Raw genomic sequence first — 20542 nt, 5'->3', positions numbered from 1 at the left:
ATGTTATATATTATATGTACATACTCATATATAACCTGTACTGTTAATAACCAAATACTGCATTCTGTAATGCATCTGTCCCAGGAATTATTTTTCTTTTTTGGTGCCACCAAGTGGCAAAACTGTGAAATTTTGTTTTAAATCAGCAATGTAGCTCGTCTACATGAATATACAGTTTGCATCAAGCTGGGGTGTGAACACTAGCTTGCTGTGGAGTTGCTGTGTGCATCATACATGTCATGTACAGCTTTATGATAATAACAAAGAACAGAACTCATCCCTCCTACTTCAAAAGCATGGGGCCCTGCTATTTGAGCGATAGAGAATCTCCATTAGCTGCTAGGAGTATAGTGCTCATCATACACAGCCAATTTCTGATTCCACCAAGCGCAGTACAAAGTAGCCAGTTCACCACAATGTTTTGATGATGCCCAGTTACATTTGAGACTCTACAGCAGCATGTTAAAATATGTGTTTTCAACATGTGGTCTTTTTCGTGCCCTAGCAGTTAAGCAACCGTATAATTTTAGGAGATTATCCATCTACTGAATTTTCAACTCCAAATTTATTCTGAGGAGTCATATTAGACTAATACTAAGAGAAGTGAGTGCCAACTCAAGGAAAAATACACACCTCTAGAATAACATTTAGCAGAAGAACCATTACTATACTAGAATACAAGAAAAATATTGAAGTTGGATCCCTATAATTATGAACAGGTCAAGATTACTAAGAACACAACAGATACTTCTGAAAGGAGCTAAATATAGTATTCTTGGAATGCAGGTCAATATATTCAGACAGTAGCTGCTTCAAGTCCAAGAAAAAATTATTCAGATTTTTGTATAAAATAAAAACCAGAATAAACCCGATTTGCCCCGCTGCTGTTTCTGTAGGGCTGACCCATTGTACTGAAGTAAAACATCAGCAGTTGCAGAATCCTGTATACAAAACATCAATATTTGTTTTGGGAGAATTGTAAAGAATAGATGAATGCTGGGTTCAACATTGTGAGGAGGAAGGATAGTCTTGTGATTAAGCACAGGACTAGGAGCATGGAGAGTTTCCTATGAAACAGAGACCCTGTGAAATAGGAGACTCTGCCATGAACTAGACATGTGACGTGACCTGACCTGGCAGGAAAAAAAAAATTTGCTGAGGCAAAGAGCTGAATTGCCAGCCTTGTCTTGGTGAGCCAGACAAACAGCTCTTCCTGCCATACCTAGCTAATGCTTTCATAAATTGGAAACCAATGGCGTAGTTTTCACAGGTACTGAATGCCTGCAACTTGAAGTCAAGGGGGCTTTCAGATAGTTAGCACTTCTGAAAATGAGAGTGAGAAAATGAAATGCCTACCTTCTGATACTTTTTAGCAATATTAGTCAGAGGTGTGTTTAAATATAAACACCTTTTCTTAACTAGTCTGTGTTAAACCTGTGTTTAATTAAGACAATCATCTGAAATAGAATTGGTGGCTGCAGTCCGGGTCAGCAGAGGGAGAGTTTTGAGAGTTGCAGCGTGCCAGGTACAGTTACAGAGGGCTATAAGACAACACGACTTTCACAGGATACCAAAGCACCATTCCTAAAGCGTGTTGTGTAGCAGTAGCAGGGGGCTGATGTACCAGACCCGTGAACATGACTATAGGCTACCAAAATTACAATAAAGAATGGGTAAGTAATAAAGGCAGATTTTCCAGGAAATGTACCAGAGCAGAACAAGAAAAAAAATACAGACCATAAAGAATTGGAAAGAAAAATGTAACAAAGGTAGTGAGATGAAAAACTCCTTCACTTTTTGAAGCATAAAATGTCCAAGGTTTCTCTTTCTAATTTGCTTCAGAACAGTATTTAAAATGTAAAGTAAAATAACTACTTCAGTCTTACTTGCCTGTTGCCATTGGCAGAGGCACAGTGCAACGCCTTAGGAATATTTTTACTAGAAAACTTTCACTTCAGCCGGCTGATATTTTAAATATCCACATAAGTGTCTGGATTCCCCCATTTTCTTTTAGACTGAATAATGGAAAGAACAGATGTGTGAAAATTATCTGCCATGAACTCAAGGTGAGATTCTGTGCAGTGCTTCCACGGGGAGGGGAAGTTTAGGCTCACGTTAGCACCCTTGAAATCCTGGGTAGCTCCAGGTATAACCCGCCCTGGGGGCCTGTCTAAATTAAGGAAGCTACTCAGGCCTGCCAGGAATCTCTGCAGCACCATGTGCTCTGCTCCCACCCCAAAACACTCCTGCCCCAGGCACAACCATTACATCAAGACTTGTCAGGTGGACCTCAGAAGGCAGCCTTAAAGCTGTCTTCAGATGTGGCTAAACAGGGGGAATCCTCCTTTGGCCAGAGAGGGGACATTTAGGCCCCCTTCATGCTGTTCTGACTCTTTTATGCCAGGTAAAGGGGCCAAAGCTGGGACGAGAATCTCACACTTCAGCCACTTGACTGGGGTGCTGAAGCTGATGTATGGGTCACACGACAGAGGGGACTGAAACCTTATGTAAGAGCAAAATCTGTGCTTGGCTGGGGGAACAAATATTTGATAAAGGGCTCTTCGATCTAGCAGACAGAGGTCTAACACCGTTGTATGGCTGGGAGTTGAAGCTAGACAAATTCAGACTGGAGATAAGGGGCTGCGTGTTTTTGGGTATGGTCTAACCTCACCACCCTTTCCACCAGTTGCAAGTGGGGCATACTCCCAGCTGTTGACATCTGGCCAGAGCATCTGGAATCTTAGCTCCAAGCCCTTCCCGATGGGCCCCTCAGGGGGGATGGGGGCATCAGGTATGGGAGTGACTCAGGGGGTCAGGCCATCAAGCGACTCTCAGGCCATCAAGGTTTACAAAATGGTTCCTGAGCCCCAAGATGTTGAGAACCAGTGGACTAATGATCACAGTGATCCCCTCTGGCCTTGGAATCTATGAATCTCTCTCACCAGCTGAACATCTCAAGTTGCAGTGGGGGAGGTTTAGGTTGGATATTAGGAAAAACTTTTTCACTAGGAGGGTGGTGAAGCACTGGAATGGGTTACCTAAGGAGGTGGTGGAATCTCCTTCCTTAGAGGTTTTTAAGGTCAGGCTTGACAAAGCCCTGGCTGGGATGATTTAGTTGGGGATTGTCCCGCTTTGAGCAGGGGGTTGGACTAGATGACCTCCTGAGGTCCCTTCCAACCCTGATATTCTAGGATTCCATGATCACTAAGAAAACAGAAGAACTGCAGGAGGGGCCTACCCGCCTGATACACGGGCTGGGCCTTAACACTCACTAGAAGTGATTCAGGAGAGAGAATGTGTAGGTGTTTGTTGTTTTATCCCCAGATCTGTAACTCTTGTGTGCTTTCAGAGTAAAAGTTACTGTGTTTTCTGAAACTCCTGTGCAAGTCTGTTCCTTACTTTACCTGCCAGGTGTCCCCGAAGAGTTAAACTATAATGCAGAGTGCTGCTGGAGGGGACTTTGGTGGGGGAGCATGCATATTTGACTGGAGAACCCAGAGAACTGGTTTCAGGGGCCTAGGGCAGCTAGACTGTGGGTCCCACATCTCAGGTAACGGGGCCCAGATGGGAGGTCTGCACCTGGGAGGAGGGAGCCTCGGAGGCCCAGAGTTAGAAACAAGTCACTTGTCGCTGCCCAGACCCAGCTGGCTTGGAAGCATGTGGGATCCAAAGGTTTGATCCAATTACAACAGACTGTTGACTGTCTACTAAGGGGATTCAGACAGGTCTATAACTAGGGCCCTATCAAATTCATGGTCCATTTTGGTCAATTTCACAGTCATAGGATTTTAAAAATCATAAATTTCATTATTTCAGCTATTTAAATCTAAAACTTCACAGTATTGTAATTGTGGGGTCCTGACCCAAAATGGAGTTGTGGGGAGGCTACAAGGTTATTGTAGGGAGGGTTGCAGTACTGCTACCCTTACTTCTGCACTGCTATACTAGCACTGCCTTCAGAGCTGGGCAGCTGGAGAGCAGCAGCTGCTGGCCGGGAGCCCAGCTCTGAAGGCAGAGCCACCACCACCAGCAGCAGCGCAGAAGGAAAAATGACATGGTATGGTATGGTATTGCCCTCCTTACTTCTGCGCTGGACCTTGAGTCAGCAGCCGCCACTCTTTGGCCACCCCTTCAGAGTTAGGCGCCTGGCCAACAGCCACCGCTCTCTGGCTGCCTAGTTCTGAAATCAGCACAGAAGTAAGTGTGGCAATACCGCAACCCCCTAACATAAACTTGTGACCCCCAATTTGATAAATATTGGTCTCCCCTGTGAAATCTGTATAGTATAGGGTAAAAGCACACAAAAGACCAGATTTCACGGTCCATGACAGTTTTCATTGTCGTGAATTTGGTAGAGCCCTATCTATAACAAACCTAAGCATAGGAGCTGACCTCAGTAACGGATTGTGAACTCCATACGGGCCACGCAGCCAGCACAGAGATGTGAATGAAATCTGCTATGCAACAAGAATAAGCTTTTATAGATAAATAAATCCTCAAAATAAATCACATAAATTAGAAGTGGAAGTGGTCCGTATTACTGTGGCCATGTGCACAATGGAGAACGAAAGGAAAGAGGAAGGCAGTCTGGGTCCACAGTAGACTAAGTACCAGACTGGGTTTCAGGAGACTATTCCTGGTTCTGCCAATGACTCACTATGTGTCACTTGGCATCTTTGTGCCTTAGTTTCACCATTTATAAAATGGGCTTCACCTTTTTTCAGTGCTGTGAAATGTATGGCTGAAAAAAGCTATGAAAGAGCTAAGCATTTTTTCCCCACCCTATTTTTGCAAAATGTGACCATATTGTCAAGTGTGTTTAATGAGAGTAACCTCCATGATACGACTAGATATAGGTTTTCAAAATTACTCACTAAAAACTCATCCCGGATAAAGAACTTGGCTCTTGTGACTTTGGGATCTTCTCCAGCATCTGGTGTTGCTGTTTAATTAAAAATAAATTGTATCAGATAAATTAAATAAGAGAGAGCTATTTTGCGATATTTAATAACAGATGGAATAAATAAGAGATAGTTCTTTGCTATAGGAATTAAAAAACAATATACCTACATTACATTCACAATTGGTTCTTCCAAAACGAAAAAACACTTTAAACCAGCTTTTCTCAAACTGGGATCTGGTCCACAAGGGCACTCCAGTTGGTCTGTGGGCCCTGCTGATCAACTTCTCCCCCACCCTCCCAGCACCTCCTGCATGCCGGGGAACAGCTGTTCCGTGGCGTGCAGGAAGCGCTGGTAGGGAGGAGGAGGAGCGGGGACACGGCACGCTCGGGGGCGGAATCATGTCCAGGGCCACCAGCCCTGCTGATCAACTGCTCCCCGTCCCTTCCAGTGCCTCCTGCATGCTGCAGAACAGCTGTTCCCCAGTGTGCAGCAGGCGCTGGGAGGGAGGGGGAGAAGCGGGGACAAGGTGCGCTTGGGGGAAGGGGTGGAAAGAGGCACGGAAGAGGAGGGGCAGGGATGGAGCGGGGGCGGGAAGAGGTGGGGCCTTAGGGGAAGAGGTGGAGTGAGGGCAGGGCCTGGGACTGAGCGGGAGGCTTGGGGGTCCACAAATTTTTTAAAATCAAAATGCGGGTCCTCAGGTTGCTAAAGTTTGAGAACCGCTGCTTTAACCCATCTTAAATAAACAAACTTCTATTTCACAGCTTGTTATGGGCAACAACTCCTTGGATAAATTGGGAACATTGCTGACGGCAGTATCATTGGTCATACAAACCACTAGAACGGACTGTAGACTCTGCAAATGCTTACTCACATTGATCACTTTATTCACATGGATCAGCGTTTGGGTTTCACTTGGTACATATGCTGATTTGAAAAAAGGCCTCAAGTGTGTAACACAATGAAGCTACTACATAGAGTAATTTGGCTTTACAAATAATAATAAGATTTTACCTTTCTTTAAAAGTAAACTTGTTCTCTTTTTTTAAAACAATGTAAATATTTTTCACACTAGCAACTATTTATAATTGAAATATTTTCTAATGTAAAGTACATTTTCTTAACAACTCCTAGCATTTAGTAACAGGAAAACACTGAAATGTGAAAATAGCAATTCAGTTAGTTAAACATTCTGTTGCTTTCATAGCTGTTGACAAAGTTTTGATGCTGAAGACCATTTATTATATAAGTTAGGTCCTACTTGAAATGCAGGCTGATTGTCAAATAATTGTGGCTGAGATGCGGACAAGACATGGAAAACGGTAAAAAAGTAATAATGGACCTTTATTAATTGTGGTAATTTGGAAAACCCAGAGAAGACCTATTTGTTTAAGAAAAATTTGCTAGAACAATATAAACACTTAAATATTATGTTATGCCTGCTATTTTTTTAACCAGACATTTTGCTACAACTATATTAGAGTCATTAATCATAGAGTATTTTTTAATCATAGAATATCGGGGTTGGAAGGGACCTCAGGATGTCATCTAGTCCAACCCCCTGCTCAAAGCAGGACCAATCCCCAGACAGATTTTTGCCCCAGATCCCTAAATGGCCCCCTCAAGGATTGAACTCACAACCCTGGGTTTAGCAGGCCAATGCATGTGTGGCTGACACCGGGAGCCTGCCCTCCCGCCCTCGGGGATGACAGCCAGAGCCCTGCCACTGTCAGATGGATAAATGGGGAAAAAAAAAGTGTGTGTTGCAAATCTCAAAATGTAAGAAAAATTGTGAACTGTGCAAAGTAAGTTAATTAAAATAAAAACTGCAGTGGAAGTTTAAAATTACGGGATCCGCAATTTCCGCAATATAGCAAATTAAGTAGTACATAAGCTGTTTTTTCATCCCCAAGTTAACAGGGTACTTAAGCATATGCTTAACTATGCATGTGAGGATTCTTCACTGACTCAATGGAACTACTTATGTGCTTAAGTATCTTGCTGAATTGGGGCCATATTGGTCAATTTTTTAATGTTCTTGTTCAGTACAGGAAATTCATTCCTCTTGATCACGTCAACTCTATTTGTTTTGGGTACAGAATTCATTTTATCCTGAAATAAGCAATGAATTGAAGAAAGAAGCTTGGTATAATTTGCTTCATTCCATCCCATCCTACCATAATTTTGTACGTAACTAAGATACCTGATCAGATGCTTACAAATAAAATAGGGCAAAGACCTTTCCCAAGTTAAGTTTTCCCTTTGAGTGTGTACATGCATGTCTCCTATCTTTTCACAGTGATGTATCATCATTTTGATTGAAAGAATCTGCGTGCTTTGTAGTATTTGTGAGAACAAGGATTATCCCAACAGTTATGAAATCTTACCATCATCAGGTACAGTGTAACGCACATATTCAGGAAAGTAATCTTCAATTTTTGATTTCCCTGCCAAGACCTTTTCAGCTAGCATATCCTGTTTGTTCAAGAACAAAATGATAGAAATGGTCCGTAACCACCTGTGAAGAACAAACCAGATGTTGATGCCAACTCTAACACATCCATTGGACAACCATTTCATAAAGGAAATCTTTAATGGCCTATTCCTATTTTGTGTGGTCTGTGAGGCACTTTTAACCAAGTTTAATAAAAAAACAACCAAGCTAAACTAATATTTCAGTTATCTTGAATTCACATCCATACTGGTTGATATATCAATAGCGTTTAAAATATATTGTTTTATAGATTAACCCTCTGCTACCAAATCACTAACCTTAGGCACTAGAGCATTAACATTTTCTAAAAATGTCACAGTAAAAACTTAATACTAGTGCTCCTTAACATGTAAAGATGTGCTTGGTTCTACTAAAGCAACAGAGAAATATTGGAGGTTACTTATCTGTCTTGTACATTTTTCATACAAATTGCTGTATCTGAACTGACCAACTGATCATCCAAACCAGAATCCTACTTCTGACAGTGGCCTATATGGTTCCTGATGAGTCAGGGGCAGTAAATCCTATTCTGCTATAATAATGCACCGGACTATTATTGTGACACTACACCACTGGGATTTGTGCTAAAAATTCTTCCTGACCTAGCCTGACAATCACCTCACACCCAGGAGCATAAAGATAGATAGATCAAGTCTTGTAACTTCTCATGATCTTACGTTGCATTTCATTTTTACTTATTATCAATTAGAAATCTATTCAAATTGCTAGCTAGTTACTATATCTATCATTTACAGAGACTGCAACATTAGTGTAATCTAAAAGAATGCTACAATTAGATTAGATAGAGAAACTGTGGTAGCTGTTAAAATATCTAATTATACGCTTATCATACAATACAACCTTATAACTTCACACTTTAGTAAATGGCAAACTCCAAATTTCATACACTAATCTCCCTACAGATTTTGGAGTTGCTTAAAATGATGCCCTGCAAGATTTTGTGGTTGTATTAGGGATGGGAACAAGAAATGTGACATCATGCTGTCAGCTGGACCTATCATGAAGCCCCATGTCATGCGCTAACCTTGACCCAAACAGTGGCTAAAGTTCTTAAACAGGGCTACTTGCTTATAACTGGGTGCAGTCCCACTGGACTTGTTTTCAGGGGACGACTCTTAGGAGAGCCGCTGCCTGTATGCTCTTGTGGTATTGAGACTGGTGCCGTGAACGTGCATGAAGTTGGTTGCTGCTACTGCTACCATACTGCTGTGATGAGAGGACATCCTCAGTGTATCTGCTCCCACCTGAGGGGGAGATGGAGCTGAAATATGAGAACATCCTGATCTTCCCCACTCAAACATAGCGATGGCAGAATTGGGTTTCACTCGCTTCCTTAGTTTAACACTACAGAAATACAGAAGTGGTGGCAGCTCTTGAGACCTGGCTGCTGACCTTTCCAAAGCCCTTGTCACTCCCTGCCTGAATCTGTATGCTTCTGGTGGGCCATCTGGCCTGTTGGCTTCTTGTTCAATTCTATGATCCTGTTAGAATACCGAGAAACTGACGTAGTCTTGTCTCTGCAGCAGCAGAAGCAGCAATGTACTGTAAGTACAATAGCCCTGTTCCAGGGCCATAGATGGTGTTGAGGAGGGGTTAGTGCAGTTGGTGGTGCTTCAAGATTGGTTACCAGGGAACATTCTGGTCCTGTCTTGACATTTTCTAAACAAAAAAAATCTAAATACTTAGCAATGGGGCCTGCTCATTAGTGAGGTATCACTGTATGCACTGAAGTACATGTTCATTGGCAACTTAAAGTGGCAAAGTTCTTTTCAATCGGTAAGGAAAGATATTTTATTTGAAATTTCTATAAGTTGCTACAGAGATATTAATAATAACAGATAGAAAAAGTACTTGACTGAGCCTTTAAAATTATTAGCTAATGTTTAAGTAATTAATGCTTGAACAAAGCTTAGAAAAATGTAAGTGCTAAATACTAATTTAATTATTACTGACTACATTAATGCTCCAGTAAGAGATTTATTTTTACCTATTGTTCCAGATGCTTTTGAAGAGATCCAGGGATTCCCGTAGTCTGTTTGTGTTATTGTCTTCCCTTATTACCATGTTGTAGCTGCTACAGGCCACAACAAAGATTATAGCAGTGACATCTTTGGTGGAACACACAAAAGAAAAAAATAAAGAGAACAGAATGTTTCATTTACTCCAAACAAGCTCAACATTGTCATATTTTAATGCAGCCACACAAAGGCTCCACACAACTCCGTCTGCAGTGTGTACTCTAATTTATGTTGGAAGAAATTATATGTGATGTTGGGTTCCTTTATTAATGTCACATGGTGATGTGCAGTTTCAATCTATGTTCAAATGAGACTGTTTTGCTGTAAACACCTCATTTGGTGAGAGAATTGTAAGAGAAGATGTAGTTAACTGCTAAAATAATACAAAATACACAGATGTTTTTTGAAAAAAGAGACCGGCTTATTTAAATTTAGTGTAAAATAAAATTCTAAGAGCAGTACAGAAATTCTCCCAGCAGAGAATAGATTCAAGCTAAAAATGTGGTGCAGACTTACCATTAAAACATTGGATCCATTTTCTTCTTTCGTCTCTCTGGCCACCTACATCAAACATGCTGTTAAAAAGCCATAGGATGTTATATCATTTGTGTGCACTAGGAAAATCACATGAAGCATGCAGGGTTAGGGTTCAGTCTGACAGATCCAAGGGCAATAGCAAAGAAATACTGCCTGAAGGGGAAGAATTCCTGAAACTGTGTGGCCATGTCATGCAGACATAACAATTCTATCTTCCCTGCTCTGTTGGGAGAATTCCACTGAATTTCTACAGAAACACACTTTTCCTGCAGGATAAATGGATTTTTAAGTCTTTAGGACAGGGGTCTCAAACTCAATTTACCTTAGGGCCAGTGCCTCAATCCTCAAATCCTCCCAGCGGGCCAATGTCACTCATGCCGCCCAGAACCCACCCCCCAAAAACTCTACCCCCCTCCTGCCTAAGGCTCTGGGACAGAGTTTGGATTGGGGAGGTCTGGGATAGATATTGGGGTGCAGGCTCTGGGAGGGAGTTTGGGTGCAGAAGGGATGAGAGATTGTGCTCTGGGAGGGAGTTTGGGTGGGGGAGGGTTGGGTGCAGGCTCTGGAATGGAGTTTGGGGGCTAAAATGTGTGTTGGGAGGGGATGCAGGCTCTGGGAGGGAGTTTGGAGGCTGGGGGGTGTGTGGGGATGGGGTGCAGGCTCTGGGAGGGGATTGGGGGCGTGGCGCTTATCTGGGGCTCCAAGGCGGGGTGGGCCGGGGGGCCTCTGCACGCTTCTGCCCCCAGGCACCGCTCCCGCAGCTTCCCATTGGCCACAGGGGCGCTTGGGGTGGGGGCAGCACGCGGAGGCACAGCCCCACCCCTGGGCCGCAGGGAGGGGCCGGCAGCCACTGGAGCAAGCAGGCAGACACAGCTCAGCTCCACTGTGCTGCTGGGGCCCCTGTAGGGGAATGTGGGGCCAAGGGAGCGATCCGGCCCCAAAACTGCTGGAGCCCCGGGAGCCACATTGGGGAGGCTCATGGGTCACAGATCGCCCGCGGGCCGGGAGTTTGAGACCCCTGCTTTAGAACTATATGTGGCTGAGGTTTTGTGTGAGACCCTTTTATAGGTTTGGCATCAAAATGTTTGGATCTACCGTGCTCTAACAGGCACAAGTTTTAGAATATTTCCAACACTCAGTGGGGAAGTTAAAATTCAGAGGCACAATACTGATAAAATATTTTGGTTAAAAATAATAACTACAAGCAGCCTGATGAGGCGTATGAAAAAAAGTGTGTGTTTTAATAGGGAAACAATATAAAACAGTGGTGGGCAACCTGCGGGGCACATGCAGCCCATTAGGGTAAGAGACATTTTGCTGATGTTGACTGTCTGCAGGCACGGCCCCCTGCAGCTCCCAGTGGCCGTGGTTCACCGTTCCTGGCCAATCGGAGCCGCGGGAAGTGGCGGCCTCGTGGCCAGCAGTCAGATTACCCTGATGGGCTGCATGCGGCCCGCGGGCTCCAGGTTGCCCACAACTGATATAAAACCTCAAAATCCATAGATTACAGCTCTTCAGAACAAGAAGAGACTTATTTCTTTGGGCCCAATTCTTCAAACGCTTACTGATGCAAATATTCCCAATGAAGTCTGCATTGACTCCAAAGAAAGTAAAGAAAGTACTGTGTAAATTGACAAGATTACATAAACATTATGAAATGAAATAATAAGCAACATCCACCACAGATAGAAAGACACTAGGGGACACTACTACAGTTTTCAGCTCTCTTTTCTTTCTGAGTAAAAGCCAATTACATTGTGTCCTATAAAGACAAAAAGGTTGGAAGACCTACAATAGCTATAATACAAAAGGTGTGAGGTAGGGACATCTGAATCAAGTGGTTCAAAGTAAGTACAATAACCATAAATTATTGCTAATACACTTACTGAAAATTTACTTTATCTACTTGAAATCTTGTTTCAAAAATCCCTGATGTCAAAACTCTGCATCTTAATAGATCCTGGAAATAAGAAAATAGACACAGATGAATGACATTTTTACCCCCTTATTTTGATTTGAAAAGCATGGACTACTCCTTTAGATGAAAATCCTTGATGTTCATTTTAATTAAAGTAAAATCTGTCTTGTTTATAAGCATTTACCTGCAAATTCACACAATCAGTATACAAATAAAATAACATAGCTAGATCTTGACTTTGTAGAAGCAGTGGGATGTCAGATGTTTTCGTCCACTAAACACATATTGAAGTCTGTTACTGATGATTGTATAAAGTTGCACATGTGAGATGGATAATGTATTTTAAATTATATAAAAAGTTTAAAATGTTAGGTTGCAAAGTCAAGCACTCACAAGTTAGGAAATGCCATATTTACAGTTGCTTATGCAACCTTAATTCTGCCCCCCTTATGCCCTGAATGAGATGAGTCCTAGGGAAAAATAGTATGTGATCATGTAATTAAAGATTGTATCATAATTAACAAGGGTGCAGAATTAAGGTCATATGCACAGCTGCAAACCTGGCATTTCCTAACTTTTGAATACTACTTAACTTTAAAACAAATAATATTCTTAACATAGTTTTTAATGTAATTTCCTAGGGTTTTTTTTAAAGGAAAAATATTTTAAAATTCTACTGTGTGCAAGAGAAATTAACTCACCTTGCGCAGTAACTGAGGTTCTTCGAGATGTGGATCCCTATGGGTACTCCACTTCAGGTGACGGTGCGATCCGGCACCGTTGATTGGAGATTTTTGGTAGCAGTGCCTGGTCAGGCCGCATGTGTGTCTTGCGGCCATTGGAGTCTTGGTCAGCGTGTGCATGGCCCACACCCGTTGGTTCCTTCTCTACTGTGGACTCCTCGTAGTGAACTCCAAAGTAGAGGGGAGGAAGGTGGGTAGTGGAGCATCCACATCTTGAAGAACCTCAGTTACTGCACAAGGTGAGTAACCTTCTCTTCTTCGAGTGTTGTCCGTGTGGGTGCTCCACTTCAGGTGAATGTAGAGCAGTACCCATTATGGTCGGAGGGGGGAGGGGGGAGACTTGGAGTTATGTGAATGGTAGAAGTAGAGAGGACTGTGAGGCCTAGTGTGGCATCTGCCCTAGAGCCTTGAGTGATGGCATAGTGGTTAGCAAAGGTATGCTCTGATGCCCAAGTGGCAGTTTTGCAAATTTCCGCAATGGGTACATTGTCTAGGAATGCCATGCATGTTGCCATGGCCCTAGTAGAATGATATCTAATACCAGTAGGGAATTGTATGTCGTGTGTTTGATAACACAGACGGATGCAATTGGATATTCAGTTGGAAAGGCATTGTATGGATATAGCAGCACCTTCGGATCAATCTGTCGTCGAAACGAACAGTCTCAGGGATTTACGAAAAGGTTTTGATCTGTTTAAGTAGAAGGATATAGCCCTCCTAACATCCAGGGTGTGCAATGAAGCGTCTTGTAGGTTTTGTGCGGTTTAGGGTAGAATGCAGGGAGATGAATAGGTTGGTTGATATGGAAGGTAGACGCTAGTTTGGGGAGGAATTTGGGATGGGGTTGAAATGTGACCTTATCTAAGGGGGGAGGGATAGCTCAGTGGTTTGAGCATTGGCCTGCTAAACCCAGGGTTGTGAGTTCAATCCTTGAGGGGGGCCACTTGGGGATCTGGGGCAAAATCAGTACTTGGTCCTGCTAGTGAAGGCAGGGGGCTGGACTTGATGACCTGTCAAGGTCCCTTCCAGTTCTAGGAGATGGGATATCTCCATTAATTATTATTATTATTATAAAGACCACGTAGGGTGGATTGGCCATCAGTGCACTAATCTTGCTAACCCTTCTAGTGGATGTGATGGCCACTAAGAATGCCACCTCCATTGACATGTGTTGTAAGGAGCAGGTGGCTAGTGGTTCGAATACGGGTATCATGAGTCCCTTGAGGACTAAGTTCAGATCCCACGTGGATGTGGGAGAGTGTACTTTGGGGTAAAGGTTCTGGAGCCCAGCTAAGAAATGTTTTATGATTGGATGTGTAAATGTCGAGAATCCATCAATCTTGTCACGGAAAGTGTTAATTGCCGAGAGATGGACTTTGATAGAGCTTAGGGATAGGCCTGAGTTCTTGAGCTCTAGAAAATAGTCTAGCACCATGGGTAGGGGCGTAGTGCAGGGAGTGAGGTGTTTGTCAAGACTCCATGTGGAAAAGCGTTTCCATTTTTGTAGGTAGGTCTTCCATGTGGACTCACGTCTGTTGTTCATTAACACGTGTTTGACTTGTTCTGAACAGGTTAACTTGTATAAATGGAACCATGGTGCAGCCACACCTTCAGATGGAGCTTCTCCAGTTGTGGATGGATGATGTGGCCATGACAGGAGGGGGGATTTGTGGAGGACAAACTGACATGTGCGGAAGGTAAGGGTACCAGGTCTGTCTGGGCCATGCTGGAGCAACCATGATGATCCTGGCCTTGTCATCCCTGATTTTGCGTAGGACTCTGTGTATCAGAGGTATGGGGGGGAATGCCTACGTGAGTGTCTTGTCCCAATTGATTAGGAAAGCATCCCCCAGAGATCAGGGACCGAGTCCCGCCTTGGACAGAACAGTGGGCATTTGTGGTTTTGCACTGTGGCAAATAGATCGACAGAGGGGAATCCCCGTTGGTAGAAGATCTGTTGTAAGACTGTATGGCTCGAGTCCCACTCGTGCTCCTGAGGAAAGTGTCTGCTTAGTGTGTCAGATGTGGTATTTAGACATCCCGGGAGATAGGAAGCTGAGATGTCAATGTGGTGTCTCCTGGCCTCGGAGCAGACAGAGTGGGACCGAGCCCCCCCTTGTCTGTTGAAGTAAAATATGCACACTACATTGTTTGTCATCACCCTTATAGATTCATTTCTTATGAGAGACAGGAAATGAAGGCAGGCTCTCTCACCACTCTGAGTTCCAGTAACTTTATGTATAGGTGTGTCTTGGATGGTGACCACCTGCCTTGTACTGTGTGGTGATTCTGGTATGCCCCCCAGCCCAGTAGGGAGGCCCCTGTTGTAATCATGATCGATGGTGGTGTTTGTTGGAAGGGAATACCTGCACACAGGTTTTCGGGTTTGGTCCACCACTGTAGGGATTCTAGGACTTTGGGAGGTGACGTAATGAGCTTCTTCAGGCTGTATTTGGTGGGTCTGTACACCAAACTCAGCCAGCCTTGGAGAAACTGCATATGTAGTCTGGCATGCTTTACCACGAATGTGGTTCAGCCATGTGTCCTAATAGTTGTAAGCAGGTCCTCGCCTCAATTCGCGGACATATGGAGATGTTGTCTACCAGGTGTTTTATAGCCAGATATCTGATATGGGATGAAAAGCTCTGGCTTGAACTGAGTCAAGGTGTGCCCCGATGAAGTCTAACTGCTGTGTGGGTACTAATGTTGACTTCTGCACGTTCAGTTGAAATCCCAGTTTTTGGAAGAGATGGGTGGTGAGTTGTGTGCTTGTTTCTGTCTCTGTGAACGTGCGTCCTTTGAGGAGGCAATTATCCAGGTATGGAAAAATTATGATCCCTTGTTTGCATTGATATGCCACAACTACTGCAAGGGTTTTGGAGAAGACTCTCAGTGAGGTGGACAGTATGAATGGGAGCACTCTGTATTGCAAATGATCGTGTCCCGTGAATCGGAGGAATCATCTGTGAGCTGGGTGTATAGTGAAGTTAAAGTATGTATCTTGCAGGTCGAGGGCTGAAAACCAGTCCCCTTGGTCCAGTGCTGGGATTATTGTGCCTAAAATGACCATCTTGAATTTTTGGGAGCGTGCAAATTTGTTGAGTTTTCTGAGGTCTAGCATTGGGCGCCACCCCCCACTTTTCTTCTGAGTCAGGAAATAGTGTGAATAAAATCCCTTCCCACTGTATTGTGTTGGTACTGGTTCCATGGCACCCAGCTGGAGGAGACGACTTACCTCCAGTCTCAGAAGGTGCTTGTGAGAGGGGTCCCTGAAGAGAGACAGGGTAGTGGGGCAAGAAGTAAAGGGGATGGAATAGCCTGATTGTACTATTTCTAAGACCCAACGGTCTTGAGTGATGTGCTCCCATGCCAGGTAAAAATGTCGCAGGCTGTGGCCAAATGGGCAGATAGGTGCTGGTGTCATGGGGAGGTCATTCAAACCCTCGACCAAATCTTCAAAACTGCCGTTTGTTTTCAGTGGGTTGCGGTGCTGATTGCTGTGGCTGTACCTGCCGGCACCGAGGCGGTCTGTTCCTTTGTCTGCCCGAGTCATATGGTCTGGGTTGAGGGCAGGTATATGGATGATCCCTAGGTCATTGGTAGGGCTGGTATCATTTCCTCTTCTGAGGTGGAGTGTGTATGCCAAGGATGCGTAAGGTCGCATGTGAGTCCTTCACAGTGTGTAGAACTTCATCTGTTTTGGCGGAGAATAGTTTGTCCTTATCAAAAGGTAGATCCTAACTTCAATTGCAGCTCCTTGGGTACACCCGAAGACGAGGGCCAGGAAGCTCTACACATCACGATAGCCAATGCAGTGATACGGGCAACTGTATCGGCCATATCCAGGGCTGCTTGTAAGACAGTTCTCGAGAACAGCTGTCCTTCAACAAGTATGGTCTTGAGTTGTGTGTTCTTGTCCTAAGGGAGGTCAGTGGTAAATTTGAAGAGTATGGCATAATTATTGTGATCATATTTTCCAGGAGAGCGTTGTAAGTGGCAATATGAAATTGCAAGGTGGAAGAGGTGTATAACTTGAGGCCCAAGAGGTCCAGGCGTTTGTGGTCTTTATCCTGGGGTGTTGACCTGTGTTGTGTTTGTTTGTCCCTATAAGCTGCAGCTTCCACCACGAGAGAATTTGGTTGCGGGTAGGAAAAAAGGCACATAATACTCTTTTGCACGTTGGGGGGGCAGTGGCTGGTATCTCCATACTGTTGCCATACTGTCTCCGCCAGCTCTAGGATCGCCTCATTTATGGGGATGGCGAATTTTGCAGTAGAGGATGGCTGTAGTATCTTCAGCATCATGTGCTGATTCTCCTGGACCTCCTCTAGGGGATTGTCCTGGCTAATGCCTATTTTTTTTTTAAATTCCTGGAATTGCTTGAAATCATCTGCCAGCGTTGGAGGAGGCAGCATGATGGCCTCGTTGGGGGGAAGAGGACAAGTTATATGCGGGCGACAAGTACTCGGTGCCCGTTTCCTCCTGTGGTTCTTTGGTCGTCTCTTCTGGGGCCACCAATATTGTAGATAGCAGAGATGTTGGTGGAGAGCATCATTCTCCCCTGGGTGATGAAGAGGTTCATATGTAGTGGGCCTTGTATGCCATCCATGGATCCCACAGCAGCCACTGCATGGGAAAACCCATGGGAGGGCATATCCAAGACTGTCCATACCATGGGTAAGGTGGTTGCATGCGATAGTCCTTTGTTTTAGTGAGTCCCCTGTTCCCTTTCTATGAAGTATGGGGGAGTGGTGTGGGGAGAAGACTCCTTTGTCCTGCTCCTCATTCTTGCTGTCGGTGAACATCGACAGTGCTGTGGGAGACGTGGATTGAGTAATAATCGGTGAGCCGTCGGTGCTGAGGAGAGGAGATTGTGGCACGGAAGTCACAGTAATGTCCTTTTAAGACATTAAGAATGTCTGTGGTGGTTAAGAATTGCTGTGGTGCCGGTGGTTGTGGTGGACTTTTGGTCACCCTTGTCAGATCTTGGTTGGAGCGACTGCTCCATAAGGATCATTATAAGGTGGAGTTCCCAGTCACGACAGGCTTGTTACAGTGAGTGCATTTAGATGGTATGTGTGCTTCACCAAGGCACCTCACGCACTGAGAGTGCCCGTCGGACCTTGGCATCACTTTGTGGCAGGGGCCACATCTCTTGAAGCCAGGGGAGCCTGGCATTTCTAAGGAAAGTTCGTGTCCCTGAGGGAGACGCGAACAAGGGGAGAAATGAAATGATTTTTTTTTTTTTTTTTTACTATTAGCAACTATCTAACTATACTAAAACTGGGAATATATCTAACAGGTATTTCTATCTATTTAACTATAGGAAGAGGAGATGTCGTGGCACTGTTCCGAGCTCCGTCTTCAGCCGAGGACGGGCCACGCGCGCGCTGACTAAGACTCCAACGGCCGCAAGACAGCTGCTGCACACGTGCGGCCCAACCAGGCACTGCTACCGAAAATCTTCAATCAACGGTGCCAGGACGCACTGTCACCTGAAGTGGAGCACCCACAGGGACAGCACTCAAAGAAGAATTGTACAACCTTATCCTTATCATCAGGGTTTGAACCCTTAACCTTCTAATACTGCAGCCCAGACTGCTATGACTTGAACTACAGAATTAACTACAGTAGATGGCAGCAGAAGATGGATGTTTTCTCAGAGGTGGGAAGAAGCCTGGTCTACCTCTCTCTCTTTCTCTTCTTCCTGCCTAGGAGTCGGAGGAACTCCTGTACCATGTGCTGCCCTTGGAAGATGGCATGAGTTGCTGTGGCCAGGGACTGGTGGGAGCAAGCCTGGCCCAGCTCTCTCACTCCCCATCACCCTATGAGTTAAGAGAGCTTCAAGCCCACTTGGAGTGCTACAAGCTGGAGAGGGGAGGGAAATGGGCGACTGGGGCTGTGTACTGAGTCTGGGGAGGGGAGCCCAACCTGGTCTCTTTCTCTACCCTCCAACAGCCACTGCTACAGGTGCTCTGAATAGTTATCAGTAAGGCTACGTTTTAGTCACGGGTATTTTTAGTAAAAGTCATGGACAGGTCACGGGCAGTAAACAAAAATTCACGACCCGTGACCTATCCATGACTTTTACTATATACCCCTAACTAAAACTTGGGCGGGGGGGCCGCGGGTGCTCAGGGTGGGGGCAGTCCAGGGGTGCCACAGGTGCTGGGGGAGGTGGCCAGGCAGCAGAGTGTGGCCCGGGACCCAGATGGTGCTGGGGAGAGGGGGGTTGGCACGGGCTCCCTACCCGGCTCTGCATGTCCCTGCAGCTCCTAGGCCGCGGAGGGGCCAGGAGGCTCTGCATGCTGCTCCCGCCACAAACACCGGCTGCGCAGCTCCCATTGCCTGGGAACCACTGTGGGCGGGACCTGTGGGCATGGGCAGCATGCGGACTCAGTCCCCTGGCCCCTCCTCCACCTAGGAGCTTCAGGGCTATGCCAGTGGGAGCTTACCCTGAGGTAAGCACACCCTCCCCGCACCCTCCAACCCCTCAGGGCAGGCCCTGAGCCAGCACTGGCCGCTGCAGAAGTCACAGAGGTCACGGAATCTGTGACTTCTGTGATCTCTGTGACAGACTCGCAGCCTTAGTTATCAGACACTTCCCAGTAGCCCAGCTGCCAACATTTTCCTGAGGAATGCAAGTAATAGAAGAGAAATGATGATTTTTTATAAATTATCTCAGAAAAACCTGAATGGAATTTTAGGGGATAAAGACACTTGTCTTGCTCAAAGAAAGCCTTTCTCTATTCCAAATCTCAAAGATCTTCTGCAAACAATGGACGTGTGAGAACTGCTCAAATACAAAAAACCCCGGAACATAACTTTCTACTATATATACCAGCAAGCGTTAGGCTACCTAAACATACAAGTCCCTACCAACTCCAGCTATAACAAAGCCATCAAGAATGACAGCAAAATGTGCAGAAAGGCTCCAGAGGAAAAAATGGGCCTAAGGAGATGGTGAAACCAAAGAGTGAGGCTCTCTCTTTGCCTATTTCTCCCCAGTTGCACCAGGAAGTTTGAGGCAGAAGTCAGGTCATGATTCTAGGAATGAATCTTTAAGTCTTATGAAGGCTAACCTGCTCTGAAACCACCTTCCAGCTGCAAAGTCATCATCTTCTCAGACAGCTTTAGTAACCTGTTTGCATATTCCATTTCTATTTTGTATTCATTCTGCTGTATGATTTTTGCTTTGTGAATATTGTTTACAAATACTATAGTTATAATTAAGGCTATGTTTATGTCACAGAGGTCATGGAAGTCACAGAATCCAGGATTTCCAGAGACCTCGGTGACATTCTCTGCTTCAGCTCCAGGGGCTGCAGGACTCTGGAACTAGCAGCCAGCAGGGCCCTGGCAGGGTTCCGGCAACAGGCGACAGGAGCGACAGCCAGCCCCTCTGCAAGGTTCCAGCGACAGGTAACAGACTCCTGAGGGGCCCTCCTCAGAGTTTCAGCAACGGGCAACAACCTCGTGCAGAGGGGAGGGGGGCGCCTCGGGTGAGCAGCTGGGGGTGTCCCGTTTTCTTTTTAGGAAATATGGTTACCCTGCAGCTTCCAGTTGCTGTGGGCAGAGGGGGAACCCCACAGCTCCCAGCCACCATAGTGGCAGGGGAAACCATGGAGCCGCAGCAGCAAAAGTCACAGACAGGTCAGAGCTTCCATGAATTTTTATTTATTGCCCGTGATCTGTCCGTGATTGTTACTAAAAATAACCATGACAAAATCTTAGCCTTAGTTATAATTCCTTTGCACTGCCGCATATCTCTTGGAGCATCTGGATAGTCTTGTGGTTAAGGCCCTCAACCACAGGAGACCTGGATTCCATTGCTCACTCTGCCATAAACTTCCTGTATGACCTTTGGTAAGTCCATTAATCTCTCTGTGCCTCAGTTACCCAACTGTGAA

General features: G+C 45.0%; 1 protein-coding gene across 2 annotated transcripts in view; it reads right to left on the bottom strand.

Moving 5' to 3' along the window:
* GNAL (G protein subunit alpha L) overlaps positions 1-20542 on the bottom strand; it is a 315717-nt gene that overhangs the window by 2610 nt on the left and 292565 nt on the right. For both annotated transcript variants that reach the window (XM_054018365.1, XM_054018366.1), the window contains exons 7-11: positions 11858-11931; positions 9951-10009; positions 9404-9524; positions 7289-7419; positions 4875-4942 (exon numbers count right to left, since the gene is read on the bottom strand). In XM_054018365.1, the coding sequence (XP_053874340.1) occupies positions 4875-4942; positions 7289-7419; positions 9404-9524; positions 9951-10009; positions 11858-11931 (453 nt within the window). The remainder of the gene's footprint in view (positions 1-4874; positions 4943-7288; positions 7420-9403; positions 9525-9950; positions 10010-11857; positions 11932-20542) is intronic.

Source organism: Malaclemys terrapin, chromosome 2 (assembly GCF_027887155.1).
Source record: "Malaclemys terrapin pileata isolate rMalTer1 chromosome 2, rMalTer1.hap1, whole genome shotgun sequence".
In the NCBI taxonomy this organism is placed as follows: domain Eukaryota; kingdom Metazoa; phylum Chordata; order Testudines; family Emydidae; genus Malaclemys; species Malaclemys terrapin.
This window is presented reverse-complemented; position numbering and strand designations above follow the sequence as displayed.